Source organism: Hippocampus bargibanti, linkage group LG01 (genome assembly GCF_051943395.1).
Source record: "Hippocampus bargibanti isolate YZ-2025 linkage group LG01, ASM5194339v1, whole genome shotgun sequence".
Taxonomy (NCBI): Eukaryota; Metazoa; Chordata; class Actinopteri; order Syngnathiformes; family Syngnathidae; genus Hippocampus; species Hippocampus bargibanti.
This window is the reverse complement of record NC_142734.1, coordinates 36,655,098-36,674,574: the sequence shown is the minus strand read 5'-3', so window position 1 is coordinate 36,674,574 and position 19,477 is coordinate 36,655,098. Positions and strand designations below refer to the sequence as shown.

The 19,477-nt window shown below is 41.5% G+C and overlaps 2 protein-coding genes and 1 long non-coding RNA gene across 4 annotated transcripts in view; 1 reads left to right on the top strand and 2 right to left on the bottom strand.

The window, feature by feature from the left end:
• Nucleotides 1-915: 915 nt before the first annotated feature.
• LOC148904124 (uncharacterized) overlaps nt 916-19,477 on the bottom strand; it is a 388,679-nt gene continuing 370,117 nt past the window's right edge. The window contains exon 2 of the long non-coding RNA XR_016117268.1: nt 916-3,892. This is a non-coding gene — a long non-coding RNA (uncharacterized LOC148904124). The remainder of the gene's footprint in view (nt 3,893-19,477) is intronic.
• Nucleotides 3,561-7,204, bottom strand: dazap2 (DAZ associated protein 2). The gene is made up of 4 exons (XM_089014645.1): nt 7,052-7,204; nt 6,151-6,269; nt 5,833-6,081; nt 3,561-5,114 (listed from the first exon to the last, which is right to left on the bottom strand). The coding sequence occupies exons 1-4, from the start codon at nt 7,062-7,064 to the stop codon at nt 4,986-4,988; spliced, it is 510 nt and encodes a 169-aa protein (XP_088870771.1). The 5' UTR covers nt 7,065-7,204; the 3' UTR covers nt 3,561-4,985.
• On the top strand, nt 7,372-19,186 carry pou6f1 (POU class 6 homeobox 1). Of its 2 annotated transcripts, XM_089014581.1 has the most exons (11): nt 7,381-8,089; nt 8,648-8,720; nt 10,233-10,398; nt 10,471-10,610; nt 11,919-12,144; nt 13,188-13,441; nt 13,529-13,657; nt 13,862-14,095; nt 14,177-14,312; nt 14,404-14,572; nt 15,741-19,186. In XM_089014581.1, exons 2-11 carry the CDS (start codon nt 8,667-8,669, stop codon nt 16,084-16,086), a joined length of 1,854 nt encoding a protein of 617 aa, XP_088870707.1. In that variant the 5' UTR covers nt 7,381-8,089; nt 8,648-8,666; the 3' UTR covers nt 16,087-19,186. The 2 variants fall into 2 exon arrangements, with proteins under 2 accessions (XP_088870698.1, XP_088870707.1); XM_089014572.1 differs by having other exon boundaries at nt 7,372-8,089; nt 13,862-14,312.

Here is a 19,477-nt window from a genome sequence, read left to right as displayed (position 1 = left end):
ATTTCCTTATATGGCGCTTGGACGCCCTCTTCTGGCCTTCTGGCGGCTTTTGGGTGCAACATGAGGTCCCCAGACCAAACGAGTCCAGCAAAATACATTGACGTGATGGAAGAACCGCTACAATGTGTCTTTTTTACGGTCAGGGGCGGTCCTTTAGTGACGTCCGTACGGACTCGTCACCAACTGAAAAAGAAGACTTCCGGAATATTCAGCGCCAGTCTTAAAATGTAAAATATAGCAATATGCACTGGAATCTTTGTAAAATACGCTCGGTAGAAGTCATTTGAAGCCATTTTACAAATTATGGACACAACTTGTCCTGAGACGTCGGTTGTCCTTTAAAAAAGGGAGTTGGAAGAACGCCAGCAGAATGCCTATCTGAAGAAAATCTTGCAGGTGCATCAAACCAAAGAAAATGAATTTTGCGTGTTGTATTTTGGGACGTGTGGCATGTAGCAGACATGCATGAAAGCTGTCAAAACGTGATTTTTACGTTATATTATTGTGTGCTACAATATATTTATCAAATATGCCTCTTGGAGTAAGGGACTCCCATCATGTTTTTAGCTGTTACCATTTTTTGTATGATTCCTGTCATGCCTCAGTTTGACATCCATGTTTGACATAAATATGGAAGACAATAAATGTTTTAGAAATTGGATTGTTCATTTTGTTCACAGAACTTGAACATGTTTTCAGTATTATGTTTGACAACTGTGGTGCTCCCTGACCCAGTTTGGTGATTATCCATGCATCATTTGAAGCGCTTATCATCACGAGGGGCATGGGTGTACCCGGGACCCAATTTCAGGGAGTAAGTCAGCAGAGTTGTAAAAATGTATCCTTGGGAGTAAATTGGCTGCCGCCATTCACTCTGAAATCAAAAAAAAAAAAAAAAAGACATTCATTTTCTCATCACATTACAAAAAAAAGTCCTTTATTTAGCAGTCTGCCCCATTTGAATACATTACATATGTGAATCAATTTAAACAAACTTCTCAAATCTTCAAAATAACATTGATTCTAAACTTAACACTTTTAAGTTTAGTATAAAAAAGTTAAGTGCACCGAAGTCGTTGATACTCATCTGAAGACCGAACATGTGCATAAGTCCGTCGTGGCTTTAGCGCTGCGGCTCTTTTTCTCTCATTTTTTTTTAAACATCGGAAAGAGAATCCCCGAACCAGGAATATCCATTCTTAACAGAGAGGAAGTCTGTCGGGTTGTGGTTGGCATGACTGCTGCACTCGTACAGGAAGTACGTACTTCATATTGCTGGCATCACCGTCGCAAAGAAAATAATAGTAAAAAAAAAAAAGAACTAAACAGGGTAGTTGACGTTTTGGAAGCCGTGCTCCGCTTTTTCTCAGGAACCTTTGACCTTTGCCACCGCCGTTACAAGAACCAATTGATCTTTTATTTATTTTGTTCGCTTTCCCCGTGGCGACAGCCTCCAAAACCTGAACACTGTTTGTCGGATACCCAGTGAACAATATTTCACGGCATGCAAAGAGGGGGAAAAATAATAATAATATTTTGGCTAGGAAACAAATGTGAGTGCTGTAAAGTAGCAATTATCTACTCTCGGATGTCATGGGATTTGTTTTGAATAGACTCATCCAACCATGTCGTATCTTACTGATAACTGTGATGAACCTTTTCCATTTATAGACGATTTGTCTTAGCGGTCAATGGGTCTTGAGAATAGCAAACTCCAAAGTGGTGTGTGGTTTTTATAGGGCAGGGCAATTTTCCTGAACCGCTTCAATCTGGCTCATTGATTGGACTGCAGTTTGCTCACTTGTTAGCTTAAAGGTTCACATGCTTTTTTTTCACCCCCACTCCTCCAACTGTATCGTCCTCACCGACCCTTACACAGCCTATATGCTAACTTTGTTACATCGATGAAAAGGTTTCTTCAGCCGTCCTCTGGACTTCTTTGAAGGTGTCGGACGTTTCGCTTTGTATCCAAGAAGCTTCGTCAGCAAACTAAAGTCTTTCTGGTAGTTTGGGCCCTATATATATATATATATATATATCCCTACTGTCCAGACATGGCGGTGCCGGACTCTGTGCTATGATTGGTGCCTGCTGTCAGGTTTGCTGACGAAGCTTCTTGGATAAGAAGTGAAACGTCCGACACCTTGAAAGAAGTCCAGATGACGGCTGAAGAAACCTTTTCATCGATGGAACACTCCTGTACGACTGAGAGCTTACACAGACGTAACTTTGTTCCAATATTAAAGTAAGACATGAAATAGTCAAACATAAAGCTAGTCATTGTTTTTTTGATTGGATCTTGTCAAATAAACACAGACACAAAGAGCAGTAAAATCCTCTTCGTAAGATATTTCACAGTTTTCTGAGCACACATTCACACAAAACCATGATGATTAAAAAAAATAACCGCAGACACTCTTTCTGAAATGGGTCATTTTAGTTTAGCAGTGCGTCTCGAGTACAGTATCATTAAATTAGGAGTAATGTGCGAATTAAAGATGTCGAAACTCACTGTATTGTTTCATCAACAAAACATTGAACGAGCCTCATTAATGGAAAAAAAAAAAAAAAAACGAGTTCAAATGTGTCCGATTGAAAAGAGGGGCTTTTCCAACAAAGTAAATGAATACCGAATCATACAACACATACTTAGACCGATAAACACACTTGCGACATTGAGTGTATAGAATCTAGGTATCCGACAGCAAAACAAAACGAAAAGAAAATTCACAAGCTACAAATGCTATAGCAAGCAGCCTGTGCCAGTCAACTTTGAGAAAATCTTGTTCTATTTTCCTTTCAACGTTTTGTTTCTTTAAATGGGGACGACACCCCGTCGTGCTCTTTGGCACTTGACTATGTTAAATCTACACATTGGCCAACAAGGTACAGTAAACCACTTTTTCTGCAAGTGCATTTTTATGTTTCTTTACGCTCAGTTCTTTAGATGCGACTTGCTTTTTACATTTTCTTTAAAAACATCGAGTATAAGACAAGTTCAATCCTGCTCGATGCATGTTTTTTTCTTATGATAGTCATCGTGATGTTCACATGTAAATACAACATCCAAAAGGTTAACTACAACAAAAGTTTTTTTTTTAAGAAAGAAAATGTTTTTTTTTTCCCAAAATGTTTTTCACTTTCACCATTAAGCAGCTTTACCATCATAAACGACATAAACGTGGCTCTAAATATTGCCTCATTTCTTTTTCTACAGATGCAGATTTTAGTGTGATATTTGGGTCTACGGATGAATCATTTTCAAATACTTTAAAAAGTTTGAAAAGGGTATTTAATGGCCACTTAAAGCTTAAGAAACATACAGTAGCTTAGCCTCTTGACTTCAGATTTGCATTGCTCTCATTGCTTACTTGAATATTTGAGAATATTTTTTTCACTTTTAATTTGTGGCCCAATTTCATGTGGTGTTGATGATTAGTTCTCATTTCCCTGTAATGCGCTCCGATACGTTTTCACATTACAATTTGGTTTCGTTATCTGATGCGAAAAACACACAAGACCAGTTAAGAATCTGAGGTGAAAATTTGATCAAAGACAGACGCCTTTTATATGATTTTTATTTTGAGCCAAGGTGGGGTTGTAATGTTATTTATTAGTTTGCTAAGTAATGTTGTTTTCCAAATGTTGATCTCTTAAAGGACAACCGACGTCTCCGGACAAGTTGGGTCCATAATTTGTAAAATGGCTTCAAATGACCCCTGACTGAAAAAAGGACACATTGTCGCAGTCCTTCCATCACGTCAATGCATTTTGCCGAACTTTGTTTGGTCTGAAAACTTTGTGTTGCACCAAAAAGAGGCAGAAGAGGGCGACAAAGCTCCGTGTAAGAAATTTATCAGCCTGTGGAAACGGGCTGATTAATTGCTCACATCTTTTTTGGTCATACATTTCCCCCCAATGTTGCGTCAAAATGGCATGGAATAAATTATTTAATCGATTGCAAACATGTATGCTTTCCTCATCGGAACTATTTGAATCATATTCATAACTGGATGTGTAACAAGAAAGCATATTCTCCGAATCTGAAGCCATTGTTTGGATTCAAGACGTTTTGGTGTGACGTCACGAACTGGGGGGGGGACTTTCTGAAAATGCCCAATTCGCAGCTCAATTTTTTTGCAGTTTTAGCACACTTGAAGTCATTTTTATTGGTGTTTTGCATTTGACTAAAAATATCATACTGCGTGTTTTTGGTATTCTAGATGCTATAAAACGTTTTTCTGATGTCAGTTAGGAAACAAAAAAGTGATGTCGGTTGTCCTTTAAGCGGGAAGTCAAGTCAAACGGTATTCTGATTAAAATGACGCGGAGGAAAAATGCGCCCATATTTATCCAGTTCAGGTGGCAGCCATTTTGTCGAGCACATCACAGTGCCGCAGAGCTCAGCATGCGAATGTCACCAAACGACCAAAAGCAGGAAACGGGTGAGCAATTACCAGAGCAAAATGGCCACTCCCCGAGATGGATAAAAACGGAATGGATTTTCCACTCAATTCAAGATTCCACAAACGCAATATCAATCCGAATACAATGCTTTGAATAATGGAGGACACAGTAAATGTTATTGTCAAGAAAAATCTCGACTTGACTTTTGCCTTTAAGTTGACTTGATGGCATTATCGTAGAGAGCCTTTGCAAAATCTATCAAGTTTAGCTACCTGGCTAAGCTACTTAACGAGTGTCAAAGCACAGGCTACGTTCAGCGTGAACCTGGAATGACCTAAACTAAAACCAAAGCTAGACGCAATGAAATATGATGGGATGGATTCGAGTAAAATACTTGCGTTGCTCATTTGCTCGCTAGGTTACAAGTGGAGTACTGTACCTTTCACAGGGGCTCAAAGACATTACATTCCATTAGGTGATATCAGTATTGTGGCTAAGCAGCCTAAGGAGGAGACGGGGAGGGACGTGAAGGGGTGGCCGCTGGATTGGGTGGAACAAAATGGAGGGAGCAGCTGCCGTTACCAGATGGTATAACCTCCGCTGGAGCCGCCCAAGAAGAAGTTGTTCTTGCGCTGCGTCATGACCACGTTGGCGCCCTGCATGGCCGCCAGTTGGGCCGCATTTGGGGCGTGCCCAGGGGGTGGAGGCTGAAGGGAAATAGAAGAGACCATTGGTTCCATCACTCCACAAGTTTCCATTGAAAAAGCTCCAGGGAATTATGATCCTAATTTTTTATACGTTTGTTTTTCAAATCCAAATGAATCGTAAATACAGACGGAGTTGTTTGTGTGTAATGTGAGACGGAAGTTCTCCGTTACAGTCACCAATCTTAGCGGAGTTATAAATAAAAGCTCTTTAGAATGATCTGTCATTGGTTGAACACAATTTTACTTTTATCGATTATGAGGAGTAATAGTTGTGGCTCTGTAGATTATTGGCCCATAAATGTCACTCTTTCATCATGATGGGATGTTGCAAAGACAAGGAAAGTTCGCTAGCACGGACGGACGGGCCAATTTGTCCTGTCATCTAATTGGATCACCACAATGTGTATTATCCAGCTGCGAGGGTAAACGTAGGGTTAAAAAGCATCCTAGCCTCGATACCAGTCCCAATTTGGGGCCACTACAGTCAAACCCGGTGGCCCCCGAGCATCCGAACTGCGTTTCTCAATTCAAATGAATGGCACACAGACAGCAGTTATTGGCCCCCACAATTTTTTTAACCGCAGGCTGGCTAAGGGAACAATTGTTTGTACGTGTACAACCAATCTTTTTTTCCCCAGTTGCCACATGGCAAAATTCCGGGGCGTATAGAATAGAACCTTGCAAATGCTTTGTGAACATGCTGATGGCAAACACTCACCGGGATGGAAACGCTGCTGCCAGCGGTAAAGCGAGCGCCAGCATCATAGCCACTCTCAACCATCACCGTGGAACCGGGGGGGTACACTGCTCCCATGGGATAATAAGCCAGGGGGACGTTCTGGGCCATGGGCCCAACAGATATCTGCGGCTGCATGGGCATGTAGACCTGAGTACCCACGTAGGGGGAGGTCATCTGATGTACCTGGCCGGTTACCTGAGGGGGAAGCACATATCTGGGCTGGTAGATCTGTGGAAACATACAGAAGTTGTTAATTTTTATTCCTATTGGGGTCACCGCTGCCATCTCTACGGTTACCTCAGAGTATGCGGGTGGCGTGTCCGTGTAAGGAGGCGCCTGAGGAGAGATTTGCATAGCATGGGGGTAAACGGCAGCAGTGCCCTGCTGAGGGTAAACACTTTGTTGTGGATATGAGCCTGGAAGAAGAAAAAAAAAACAGATCTTTAACAAACACAGATATACAGGAAAATGTTTAACAAGAATGTTCAAAAAAAGTGCTGGATTTTTCTTTTGTCATCTTCTGTGGCCATCGATAATGCCCATTTGGCGTTTTTATGAGGACACCTGTTTGGTAAAATGTTCTGAGGTTGTCATAGTGAATACTGAAAACTTAAAACAACTCTTAATTAAATAGATTAAAAAAATCATATTGATTCATGGTACACGTGCCGTAGTTTTACCACAAATTTAATCTATAAAACCAAAACATGTCTATATGGTAAATTATCCTCGTTGTAATACACATTGTTTCATTCATTGTTACAAAAATGAGAAGGACAAAAGAACATACCGTGGCCTAAGTCAATGAGCTCATGTGGGCAAAATATAATAGTGACTATGAATATAAATTAGCCTTACAGAAATAAACTCTAATACGACACCTGGAAAAATGAAACCAAAAACAGCTTATCCAAAACTGACTACGCACATTACATGATCGCTTAATAATAATCACTACGACATGATCTGACCGTACATTCCTTCGTTTGGACTAAATCGTGTTTTAATTTTTAATCTGATATTGCAAAACGCTAAATTCGACGTGTTTTTCTGAAATTCCGACGACCACCGTCAATGTATTGTTAAGTAGCCTCACTCGGTTGTCCAAAACAACTAGCATTGCTACCCTTAGCCTTAGCGACGCTTAGCAAGCAGCTGATGGGGGGGCAAAAAGACTCAGTATGTGCGGAGAAAATACCTTTGTTGTTCATTGTGACGATCCGGTTCGAAGTTCAGACAATGTCAGTATATATCTGGAGACTCTGCGAGTCTTGTCACAGAGTCACTAAAAATGAAGAGAATCACGACGTTGAATAACAATAATCCACTTCCTTGTTTTTCTGCCTCTTGTTGTTGTGGACTGTGGTGACGTCACCTGCTCTCTCGGCGAGCAAGCGCGGCTGGTTGATTATAATTTGGCGCGCCCCCTACCGATCATTGGTGGAGCTGACGAGTGGATAGATAGAGATAAATACTAGTTAGATAGATAGATAGATAGATAGATGATGGATGGATTGATGGATCAAACTACTTTAAACAACAAAGTGTATGTGAGTGATTCAGATTGGACGAGTGACCATGTTTAATGTTATGTGTTGTGATTATTTTACTTGATGTCAATTGTTTTGTTCAGCGCTTTGTTACAGTTTAAGCTGTTGTGAAAGCACTCTACAAATCAGAATGTATTGTATCGTAAAACCAAAATTTAAACCCCAAATGGGACCCAAAGTATCGCCTGTATTTTTTGCACGGCCTCTGCTGTGATAAATCTAGCAAAGCAAAGCAAAAGTAAATTATCCCGATGTGCACTTGAAGAGTGAACGCTTGTAAGCTCCCTTGTCTGGACCATAATTGGTGCGCTGGCCCTTTAAGGGCGCCTCGGCGCCGCTCAACTCGCGGCAGACATTTTCAATGCAAGATTTTTTTCTTGCATAAATTATGTTCATGACGTAGTGGCGAAAAGGGCACATTTCTGGCGATTGCCACCGACTTTGTTCCTCACATGGGAGGTTGTGAGGCGCCCGAAGCCTTTTTTGGAGGGTGGGAGAGATGAGCCCAAGTGTTGGCATCGCGGCGAGGCGACACAAGAGGCCAGATTCCCCAAAACATTGCAGCCCTCCTTCTTATCAATGCAAATGGCTTTTGTGTGCGCAGCCACTGCGCCTGTCTGGGAGCTGAGATGCATTTTTAATTAGCTGCGACTGAACCAAACTGTGACAAGGATCTTTAAGAACCGGTAAGTTTGCTCTTTAGAAATGAGAAGAAAAAAAACAATCATCAAAAGCACGACTCTTGTCACCTCGTTCGCGCGCAGCAGTTAAATTGCGGCAGGAAACGAGTTCGGGTTAATATGCAATATCGCAATTAGCATAATTTATATATTTATGATAAAGAGGCACCGATTGATAACGGCGAATATGGCAGTCAAATGGCGATGTCCTAAAGTGACCGACGAGACTTTTATTGGTTCAAACGGAGGGTGGCGCATGGCGGCGAGACCATTATCACCCGCTCAACTTTTGGCACATCCACATGTCTGAACTGTACCTCGGTGACAGGTAAACCGCCCCCCCCCCGATTTTCTTTTTGCCTTTCAATTTTTGCCTTCGCCTCGTGCCTGTCATCAGTGGAAATCATACAGCCCCCCCATCTCCTCTGCAACCAAGTGCAACACAGTGGGGCCTGTTTATAGGTCCCTCAAATAGTCCCTTATAGCCAAGAATACCAAACCTTTCCATGAAAATTAATTAGTATTTTCAAAAAAGACATATTTGACTGTTTATTTGCAACCCAGGAGGTGTTTCAGCCAAGCCATGACGTCCCAGTACCCTACTGTCAGAGATGCTCCGCTTGCTGTCAACGAGCAGGTAACTCGTTATACAAAGACCTACCGCTCCAGACGCTTGGGTTTACATGCAGAACATATACAGAACACTGAACACGTGTTCCGTGTGATTGCTCGCTCGGGAAAGCACACGAACGGTGACACCTCTGGATGGACTAATAAAGAATTAGAAATTAGAAAAACAAGTCGATGGATGCCCGCTTTCAGATTTCATACAACATAAACATAAAAATCCCGGGAAAGCCCTTTGCAGTCTTTGCGATGGAAAAGTGATCAACTATGATGGCAAAGGTTGGCTGTCGCTCAAGCGGCATTGTGAGGGAAGCAAACATGCACAGAAAAAAGCAGCATTACAAACTAGCTGGTGAGTCATTCAAATTCATAAGTTATGATTCTAATGAAGGAAATTATGACAGGGCATGTTTATTACTGTTGACCTGTAATAATACCATGATTTTAATTATCATTTCTAATACTAAACTAACTAATTTGAATAAGACCTGATGGGGGATGACCAAAGTTGGTGAAAAACCTCTATAAACATAATAAATGGTATTTGTATCATTATTTAGCAGATATTTAATATGCAATCTTGCATTCCTCAATTTACGGCCCCCTTGAACCCCGGCTGATCTATTTCATTTTCCTCTATTTTAATTTCCCTTGGCTGGGATCCTTGAAAAACAGCTGTTGGTGGATGGGAAGGATTGCTCTGTACTGGTGTGCCAATGGATGTTCGAAAGAAAACATTGTTGGCTGGTGCTTACCATTCTTTGTTTATGTTGCTGTACTCATGCTCTCCCGTCATTAGTATTTTAACATTTGTCCCCCTTTAGCTGTTTTGAGTGCAGAAGTCTTTTTTTTTTATGCCATTTAAAACCTGCCACTTGAAATTCCCTGTTGGAGGCAACCAGATGCGCATCCCCTTCTGTCTGTCTCTCTCTTTCTATATCTCTCCCTCTTTTTCTCTCTCTGTCTCTCACTCTTCTTCTCTGTTTCTCTCTCTACGTGGTTCATCTCACGTAGCAACCTTTTGTGTTCCCTTGACATTAAAACACTGTTGTTATGAATTGAGTTCTGTGCCACAATTACTTCCTGTTGAGTTTGCCATAAATGTAAAGCAGTGATGGGCATGATAGTAAATTGTTGGAGTGATTGTTAATAGTTGGAAAATTGCTGTGAGATCGCCGCATTAAGTGCTACGCGTTCAGTTCCACCATGGCGGTGAGATTTGAGAGGCTTATTTCCTTCCTCACATTTCTCCCAACTCTGAGTTGTGTGGCAGCTGAAAATTTGCCTTGAGCACTCTGCCGCTTGTTGCCATTGTCCTCTATTTATCTTCAACTGGAATCCTTTCAGCTTAAGCTTTGCAAGCTCCAAGCGTGATATTTGCGACCTCTCTTGAATGATGCAGCGTAATGGTCTCACATGGGTGCCGCACGACCGTGGTTCAGCTTTGTACTTTGTCTACCTCAGCAGACCGGAATAAAATGCGCATCTTCCATTTCTTACTGGATCGTCCCTTCGTCTTCAGGTCATCGTGATGTCTGGCCATGAGACGATACGCGTGCTCGAGGTTGAGGTTGATGTGTCTCTGCCTTTATCGGTACAAGAAGGGACGAGTAGTGAGGTCACAAATGAGGAAGCGGAGGCCCAACCACGGGAGGACCGTTCTGGACCCCGGAACACAGAGGGAGTTGGTAAGATGAAGCCACACTTTGGCTTTTCAATTTGCACGTCAATGAAATGCGGCAGCCGTTGTCTTCCTGCAGGAGCTGGCAAACAGCAAGCGGCGTCAGGAGAGACGCCATCTGATGCCGTCCGAAACCTCAGTCCGACTGTCCCCACCAACGTGTCCTTGCCACAGCCTCCCGCGGCCACCTTGCCTGTCACGTTGCAAGCTAGCCCACAGGTATCGCTTGAGGTCTTTACACGACAGATCTTTACTGTGGTCAAGAAATTACAAAGGAAAGGTTGATCCCGAAACTCACTGATGTGACACCTTATTGATACAAAGATTTTACAGCGGGTTCGTCAAATTTCTCATTATTTAGAAAGTTATTAAGGATCAGTTAATACTCACCATATTCTAGAATTCAGGTATAAGATGTTATCCAATGTATGCTAAGTTAATTATATTACAACACATGTATTTACATATAATTGACACAAAGTGACCATGTTAATACAAAGGTGATTGACTAGCAAGTAAAATACCATATTTTCCCGTGTTTCAGGCACACCCTTAATGGACAACTGACACCATTTTTTTGGTTTCCTAAATGACATCAGAAAAAAAACGTTTTATAGCATCTAAAATACCCAAAACACACAGGCTGATATTGTTAGTCAAATGCAAAACACCAATAAAAACGGTTATGAATATGATTCAAATAGTTCTGAAGAGGAAAGCATACATGTTTGCAATCGATTAAAGAAGTTCTTCCGGGTCATTTTGAGGCGTCAGGACTGATGTGTAGCGTCCCAGAAAATGCACAAGATGGTGCCCAAGCTCCGTTGGAAATGGGCTGATTTGTCTGCTGGGAATTTGTATCAGCGAATATCAAATAGTTGTCTTGGTGCAACACACAACGATTCACCATCGCGTTATTTCTGTGTTTTCCTTCTAATTTCGTCATCAACACAAAGTTTTCAGACCAAACAAAGTACCGCAAAATGCATTGTGTGTCGCTTTCTCGTCAGGGGCGTTCCTTCTGTGACGTGACGTCAGGAATCGTCATCAACTCGAAAACAAGACTTCCTGAATATTTAGCGCGAGTCTCAAAACATAAAATATCGCTACATGCGGTGGAATCTTTGTAAAATACGCTCAGTAGAAGTCATTTGAAGCCATTTTACAAATATGGACAAAACTTGTCCGGAGGTTGTCCTTTAATTATTGAGAATTGCCTAAAGAATTACGATCTATTTAAACTGAATATTATCCATACATCTATTTTCTAAATTGTAAACGGATCTAATTTTCAGTAAATCACGGGTGCCCAACCACTTTTGACCAAATATCTACTTTTCAAGCCAACTAACCGTCCGTGACGTGCGCGCATGCACACTCACACGTACACAAACAAAGAATTGTTCCAACTCAAATTTATCTCCTTTAGCTCCCAAATTTATAAGTATAGGACATTATTTTTACAGTATGCAGGACTTGAGGAGTGTACTGACACCATTTGATTTATTGTGCAATTTTACCCCACAGATTTTGTCCCAAGAAAATCTGGCCACCCTGATGACTGGCATGTTGACCCAGACAGGCTCCCTAGGCCAGCCTCTGCTCATCCCCATCAGCATGGCAGGCTCCATGGGTGGGCCGGGGGGTCTGGCTGTTCTCACGCTGCCTACGACCAATGTGGCCACTCTGTCGGGACTTGCCGCCGCCACCCAGCCGGCAAACCTCCTTAAGCTCCCCTTTGCTGGACTTCAAGGTAATGATCATCGCCGCGCTCAACATTGACAATGTTGCCAATTGCGATTTGAATGGTGCATGTGGGTCAACACATGCTTTGATACTGTCGGACAAGTTTAAAGGACAACCGACACCACTTTCTTGTTTCCTAACTAACATCAGAAAAACGTTTCATAGCATGTCAAATACGCAATATGATATTTTTAGTCAAATGCAAAACACCAATAAAAATGAGTGTCCAAAAACTACTTCAATTTGAAACCGGAAGTGGCCAGTTTACGAAGGTCCCGCCCCCTTTGTGGTGTCACGCCAAGACGTCTTGCCTTGCTGGAGAATCAAAACAATGGCTTCAGATTCAGAGAAGATGCTTTTTTGTTACACATCCAGTTATGAATTTGATTCAAATAGTTCTGAAGAGGAAAGTATACATGTTTGCAATCGATTAAAGAATTTATTCCGTGTCATTTTGAGGCAACATTGGGGGTAAATGTAGCACCCAAAAAAAGGCAGAAGATGGCGACAAAGCTCCATGGAAATTGGCTAATTTTTTTCTTAGGAATTTTTTCTCAGCAAATATCAAATAGTGCAACACACAGCGATTCACCATTGCGTTATTGATGTGTTTTCCTTCAAATTTCGCCATCAACACCAAGTTTTCAGACCAAACAAAGTACCGCAAAATGCATTGACGTGATGAAAGGACTGCTACAGTGTGTCCTTTCTCGGTCAGGGGCGTTCCTTCCGTGACGTGACGTGAGGACTCGTCACCAACTCAAAAACAAGACTTCCGGAATATTCAGCGCGAGTCTTAAAAGGTAAAATATAGCTATTTGCGGTGGAATCTTTGTAAAATACGCTGAGTAGAAGTCATTTGAAGCCATTTTACAAATGATGGACACGACTTGTCCGGAGGCGTCGCTTGTCCTTTAAATTCACAGTGAAAACCGTTAACGTGTTGCTTGTTGGAAAGTAGTCGTGCAAGTCATAGCCTCGTGATGACAATACGGACCAAGATTTTGACTATCTTTTTGATTGAGCTCTTCTTCGTCATTTTCCACACAGCTGCGACGGTTCTAAATTCAGTTCAGCCTCCGCTACAAAGCAGCACGCAGGCGGTGTTCCAGCCTCCAGCAGCTTCCATCCAGTCAGTGCAAACAGCCTTGCAGCAACCTTGCGGTGGCTTGACATCTCAGTCGACACCGGCCGCGATCATTTCGGCTGCTCAAGAGGCCACGTCACCCTCAGCTACGCCCTGCCAGTCCAACATTTCGGCGGCTGCCTTGCAGACGGCAGGACTCGCTATCAATCCCGCCTTTGTAAGGACATTTCCCCTATTACCATCGCGCAACCTTTTACTTTTACAGTCGTTTATTCAAAACATCATGTTTTTTTCTTCTGCTCAGATCAACGCGGCATCGCTGGGGGCGCATTCACAGTTTCTGAGTTCCCTCACCTCCAGTCCCATTCTCACCAGTGCCATGTCCAACATGGCAGGCATCACCAGTCAGATCTTGACCACCGCACAAGGACAGGTTGGTCCGGATCTAAATCTGGGGACGCAACAATTTAGCTCAAATACAAAAGAAGAGAACATTTTACTTGTACACATTGTGACTTGCGATACATTGTCAGTCACTCACATTTTGACGCTTTATCTCACGTGTGCTAACCAGAAGCTTTGTTTGACTTTATTTTATTTTTGCTGGCGTTCTACCCATGTTTTACAACATTCCCAGGTGATAGGAACTCTTCCTTTGTTGGTGAACCCCGCCTCCCTGGCTGCGGGGGCTGCCACTTCAACCCTCCCCCTCCAGGGCCTGCAGGTCCAGACGCTCACCCCGCAGTTACTCCTGAACACCCAGGGTCAGATGTTTGCGACAGTTGGCAATGGAGCCGCCGCGGTAGCAGCTCCCGCCACTGTTCTTCCCAAACCTGCCGTCACAGCCGCATCTTCTAAACTAACCTCGCAGGTACAAGTGATTCTGTGTCTCAAAGGGTTTTTCACATGGCACATGTCTGATTTGTCCCATTTGTACGTGATCCCGCACAAGGAACCGGCAACAGCTGCCACCCAAATGCCGGTTGTCATCGTTCCGCAGACGTCATTACTCAAGAGCACCAGCTCACCGTCTTCATCGCTCCCTGTTACCTGTGGCGATATGGCAAAAGTGGGCCAGCTTGTCAGCAGTATGTACATCTGCTCCTGCGATACAAACATCACTCCGTATGATGCACTTTGAAGTTTTCTGTACCATATGTATTGCACCCACTCTGACAGAGACCCACCAACCCGCTACCAGCGAGGAAGGCATCAATCTGGAAGAAATCCGAGAGTTTGCCAAGAATTTCAAAATCCGTCGGCTCTCGTTGGGACTGACGCAGACTCAAGTGGGACAGGCTCTGACTGCGACAGAGGGCCCGGCCTATAGTCAATCTGCCATTTGCAGGTAAATTCTCATCTTTTTTTTATAAACAGGGGAAGAGCATTGAACACTTTCTCATTGAGAAGGAAAATGGACCATTTAAAGGACAACCGACACCATTTTTTTGCCTTGCTCGACAATCAAAATGGCTTCAGATTGGGAGAAGATGCTTTCTTGTTACTCATCCAGTTATGAATATGATTCAAATTGTTCTGAAGAGGAAAGCATAAATGTTTGCAATCGATTAAAGACGTAATTCCGGGTCATTTTGAGGCATCTGGATGAAATGTAGCGTCCCAGAAAATGCACAAGATGGCGCTCCATTGGAAATGGGCTGATTTGTCAGCTGGGAATTTGTGTCAGTGAATATAAAATAGTCGTCTTGGTGCAACACACAACGATTCACCATGGCGTTATTTCTGTGTTTTCCTTCTAATTTCGCCATCTACACGAAGTTTTCAGACCAAACAAAATACCGCAAAATGCATTGTGTGTCGCTTTCTCGGTCAGGGGCGTTCCTTCCGTGACGTGACGTCAGAACTCGTCACCAACTCAAAAACAAGACTTCCTGAATATTCAGCGCGAGTCTTGAAACGTAAAATCTAGCTATATGCGGTGGACTCTTTGTCAAATACGCTCAGTAGAAGTCATTTGAAGCCATTTTATAAATTATGGACACAACTTTTGCGGAGGTGTCGGTTGTCCTTTAAAGTTCAGAGTAAAACTCATGTGCAAAAGTCCTACCACATTAAAAATGTATCCTTTGTTGTTATGCAAATGCAGAAACAAATGGGATACGCTCCGACCATGAAGTATTCACTAATATTTTCACAAGATTTCATCACCATTTAAAAAAAAAAACTAACCGTGAAAACATTTGTTTGAGCAACTTTTCTGGGCCAATATTTTTTATGTTTTTTTTCAATGATTTTCACATTTGTAACAGTCATCAGAGTGATTTTTGGAACTAACTGTAAAATAAAACGTTGACCAGTATTGAAAAAAAACTTATTAAGTACTGTATGTTTTCATTTTTTGAAATATTAAATGTCGTGTCATATAATGACGGGATAATTTTTCTCATCCGTCCTTTCTGCCGCAACGTTAAAGCAAACGTATTGAAAAAAAAAAATAGAGAGGTCCTTAATGTGTTTATTTGTTGAAAATTTTCAACAAAATCGTTTTGCAACAGATTTGAAAAGCTGGACATCACCCCAAAGAGTGCCCAGAAGTTGAAGCCAGTGTTGGAGAAGTGGCTTGCAGAGGCCGAGCACTGGAACCAAAAGGGCCAACAGAACCTGATGGAATTTGTCGGCGGCGAGCCGTCAAAGAAACGCAAGCGGCGCACCAGTTTTACACCTCAAGCAATCGAAGTCCTCAACTCCTACTTTGAGAAGAACTCACTGCCGACTGGCCAGGAGATCACAGAAATCTCAAAGGAGCTGAACTATGACCGAGAGGTAGTGCGGGTTTGGTTTTGCAACCGGCGACAAACACTGAAAAACACAAGCAAGATTAACATTTTCCAGGTCCAGTAGAAATGGGAATCTTGCAAATGTGGCTGTAAATACAAGAACATGAAGTGACGTATCATCTAAGACTCCATGCAAATAGGGGACTGAAGTGAGTCTTTTGATTCAAAGGTTAAAGGACAACCGACACCATTTTTTTCTTTCCTAACTGACATCAGAAAAACCTTTTATAGCATCTAAAATACCCAAAACACGCAGTATGATATTTTCATTCAAATGCAAAACACCAATAAAATGACTTTAAGGGTGCTAAAGCTGAAAAAAATTGAGCTGCGAATTGGGCATTTTCAGAAAGTCCCGCCCCCAGTTCGTGACGTCACGCCAAGACGTCTTGCATTGCTGGAGAATCAAAACAATGGCTTCAGATTCGGAGAAGATGCTTTCTTGTTACTCATCCAGCTATGAATGTTGGATTGTATTGGATTGATTTGCCTTTATTAGCCTCGCAGTGGAGAAATTTACATTTCACAGCAGCAAAGTGATGAAAGGAATGAAAGTAGAAAAACAAAATACATGAGCTGCTGGAAAGGCAGCCACTCTCGCGGCGCCATCTTGAAGTCAAAAGAACAAAAAAACTAAATAACAAAGACAATATGACATCACAAAGACACAGAGTCATTCATGCTTAAGCGATTGTACCCTCTTTGTTACATGAATGATTCAAATAGTTCTGAAGAGGAAAGCATACATGTTTGCAATCGATTAAAGGAGTCCTCCCATATCAATTCGAGCCGTCAAGGACAGCATGCAGTGTCCCAGAAAATGCAGAAGATGGCGCCCAAGCTCCGTTGGAAATGGGCTGATTTGTCTGCTGGGAATTTGTGTCAGCGAATATCAAATAGTCGTCTTGGTGCAACACACGATTCACCATGGCGTTATTTCTGTGTTTTCCTTCTAATTTCGCCGTCAACACAAAGTTTTCAGACCAAACAAAGTACCGCAAAATGCATCGTGTGTCACTTTCTCGGTCAGGGGCGTTCCCTCCGTGACGTCACGTCAGGAATCGTCACTAACTGAAAAACAAGACTTCCTGAATATTCAGCGCGAGTCTTAAAAAGGTAAACTATAGCTATATGCGGTGGACTCTTTGTCAAATACGCTCAGTAGAAGTCATTTGAAGCCATTTTACAAATTATGCACACAAGTTGTCCGGAGGTGTCGGTTGTCCTTTAAGTGTGTGTGTGCATGGTCCTCCTGTTCATGATAACACATAGGTAAGTCATATAAATGTGTTTAACGGCATTATTGTTTACATTTGAGTACAGTGGAACCTCTGATGTAGAAGATACCAATGTTCTTTTTAGGAAAACCACCTGCGAAAGTTGCACAAAAGATCAGAATGCAAGATGACATCGAAGAACCCTGGTTAGCTTGTATCAAGAGAAGAGCTATAGGGCTTATTTAGCTTTTGACATCGCTTGGTGTCAAAAGTAGAACATTTGTTTTACACTGACAACATTATTTTACACGTGTATAACAGTTAAGAATGTTACACAGTTCCTTTGCCAATACTTGCATTGGATTGGATTATCCTTTATTAGTCTTGCAGTGGAGAAATTTACATTTGACAGCAGCAACGTGCTGAAAGTAAGAGGAAAGGAAGAAGTAGAAAAACAAAAGACAGGACCTGCTGTAAAGGCAGCCACTCTTGCAGCGCCATCTTGAATCAAAACAACAAAATAACAAATAATGAGACACAACACAATCAATAAATATTAAGCACTTTCTGCACCTGCTGTTGTATGAAGCAGTTCTAGATGAAATCAAAGTATCATTTTCACCAGTTGATCGGGGACATCATGGGGGAATGTGCACGTCTGCTACAAGCTAAAAGTTGAAAGCAAACACAAAGCTGTAGCAGCCATTGACGAATAGACATTGTCTCACTTCTCCTGTCCCACGTAAATCCGCTTGGATTCCAAGCCACGACAGTTCCGCATACACATTGGCGCTCTGCGATGACGCTTTTTTCTTCTTGTCGCCAGCTCCTCAAGCCATGCATCCATCCAGTGACAGTTTAACCCTCAGATGGATGAAAATACTTCAATTCAGAGGTTCAACTATATCATGTTTATTGCCGATTCCATACGTCCATACTTGTCAGTGCAGCCACAAGATAATCCTGCAACCCGTCAAGCACAATCATCTGTTTGGGATTTTTGATCATCATAAAAACTGAAGTCAACTGTGTTGATTTTTAAAAAAAATATATGATTATTTTTAATCAATAATTTCATACTAGACGTTGATGCTCCAATTCCCAAGTTCATTTTATGGCATTTGCGTATATTACCAATAATGGAAACTTATGAACAATTTGCCCTTAACTTGTAGGATTTCCTCACAATACATTGCTTGTTTTTGTGCCTTCCTTGCTCTTCATCTCAAAGACAGATGTATTCTTTTATTACAAAAAAAAAAAAAATGATGGAACAGTTTAACTTTAAAAACCGCCCTACTCCAGGAACATATTTTCGATAAATATGGTGCCACTATAAATCAAGTTGATGCAATTACGTATGAGTTGTGTGTAATGTAAACTTAAGTGGGGGTGTTGCATGTGCTGTAGGATTTTCCTTCCCGCTACTGACAGTTATGTTCAACTTTTATGGAAATTGTCAAGGATTCTTTGCACTTTATTAACCTCGGAATGGGTACAAACATTTTATGAATTATTTTGTACTGCAAAACTTACAGTCATGTTGAGGGGCTTTGTGAATTTCTGACTTTGCAGTCTTTTGATATTGAAATGTAGCAACATTCTCAACAAATAGCAGTTACTGTTATGCGGATTAAATATGAATCATGGTAGATGATTAAAACAAAATACCATGCAATAGGCAATTTATTTTTCAGATTCAGAGATCACACATTTAGTAGACACTAAATAAGCTTCGCTCTGCTTGCTGTGTGCTTCATATAATTTTTTTTCTTCATATAATTTACTTGAATGTTGTGAAACAACATTCAAGTAAATTATATGAAAAAACTAAATAAGAGAAATATGGTATATATCACTTCTTTTGCTTGACTGGAAAGGCAAGTCTTTGCAAGAAGTGAGGATTTGTTTGGTGTAAATTGTAAATAAACTGTCTTTACAAAGTAATTATTGTTATTTTGTTGTTATACATGTTCAAGTTTGTGCCAATTGATCTTTTTTTGGTGATAATGGTTAAATTTGGATTGACTGAAATTGGTGCGGGTGCAGAAAAACATTTGCTTGAGGGCAGCATTGGATGTTTCAAACAGACAGGTGGGACACATTTTATGGATGACGTTGAAAGAAGTTAAATTGTGTAAAATACTTTAAGAATACAATATTGCATGTTAATTCTCTGTTCTTTTTCTTTTGGCTTTTCCTTTCAGGGGTCACCACAAAGAATCAGTGTCCTCCCAT

Bases quoted from the DNA above. Each gene is read 5' to 3' on its own strand.
- pou6f1 (XM_089014572.1), top strand. From the start codon at position 8,667: ATGACGTCCCAGTACCCTACTGTCAGAGATGCTCCGCTTGCTGTCAAC. The intron at 10,399-10,470 runs GTAAGATGAAGC...GTCTTCCTGCAG, and splicing joins CCGGAACACAGAGGGAGTTG to GAGCTGGCAAACAGCAAGCG. The intron at 14,313-14,403 runs GTATGTACATCT...CCACTCTGACAG, and splicing joins AGTGGGCCAGCTTGTCAGCA to AGACCCACCAACCCGCTACC.
- dazap2 (XM_089014645.1), bottom strand. The intron at 6,082-6,150 runs GTAACCGTAGAG...ATGTTTCCACAG, and splicing joins CGCCACCCGCATACTCTGAG to ATCTACCAGCCCAGATATGT. The intron at 5,115-5,832 runs GTGAGTGTTTGC...ATTTCCCTTCAG, and splicing joins GCAGCAGCGTTTCCATCCCG to CCTCCACCCCCTGGGCACGC.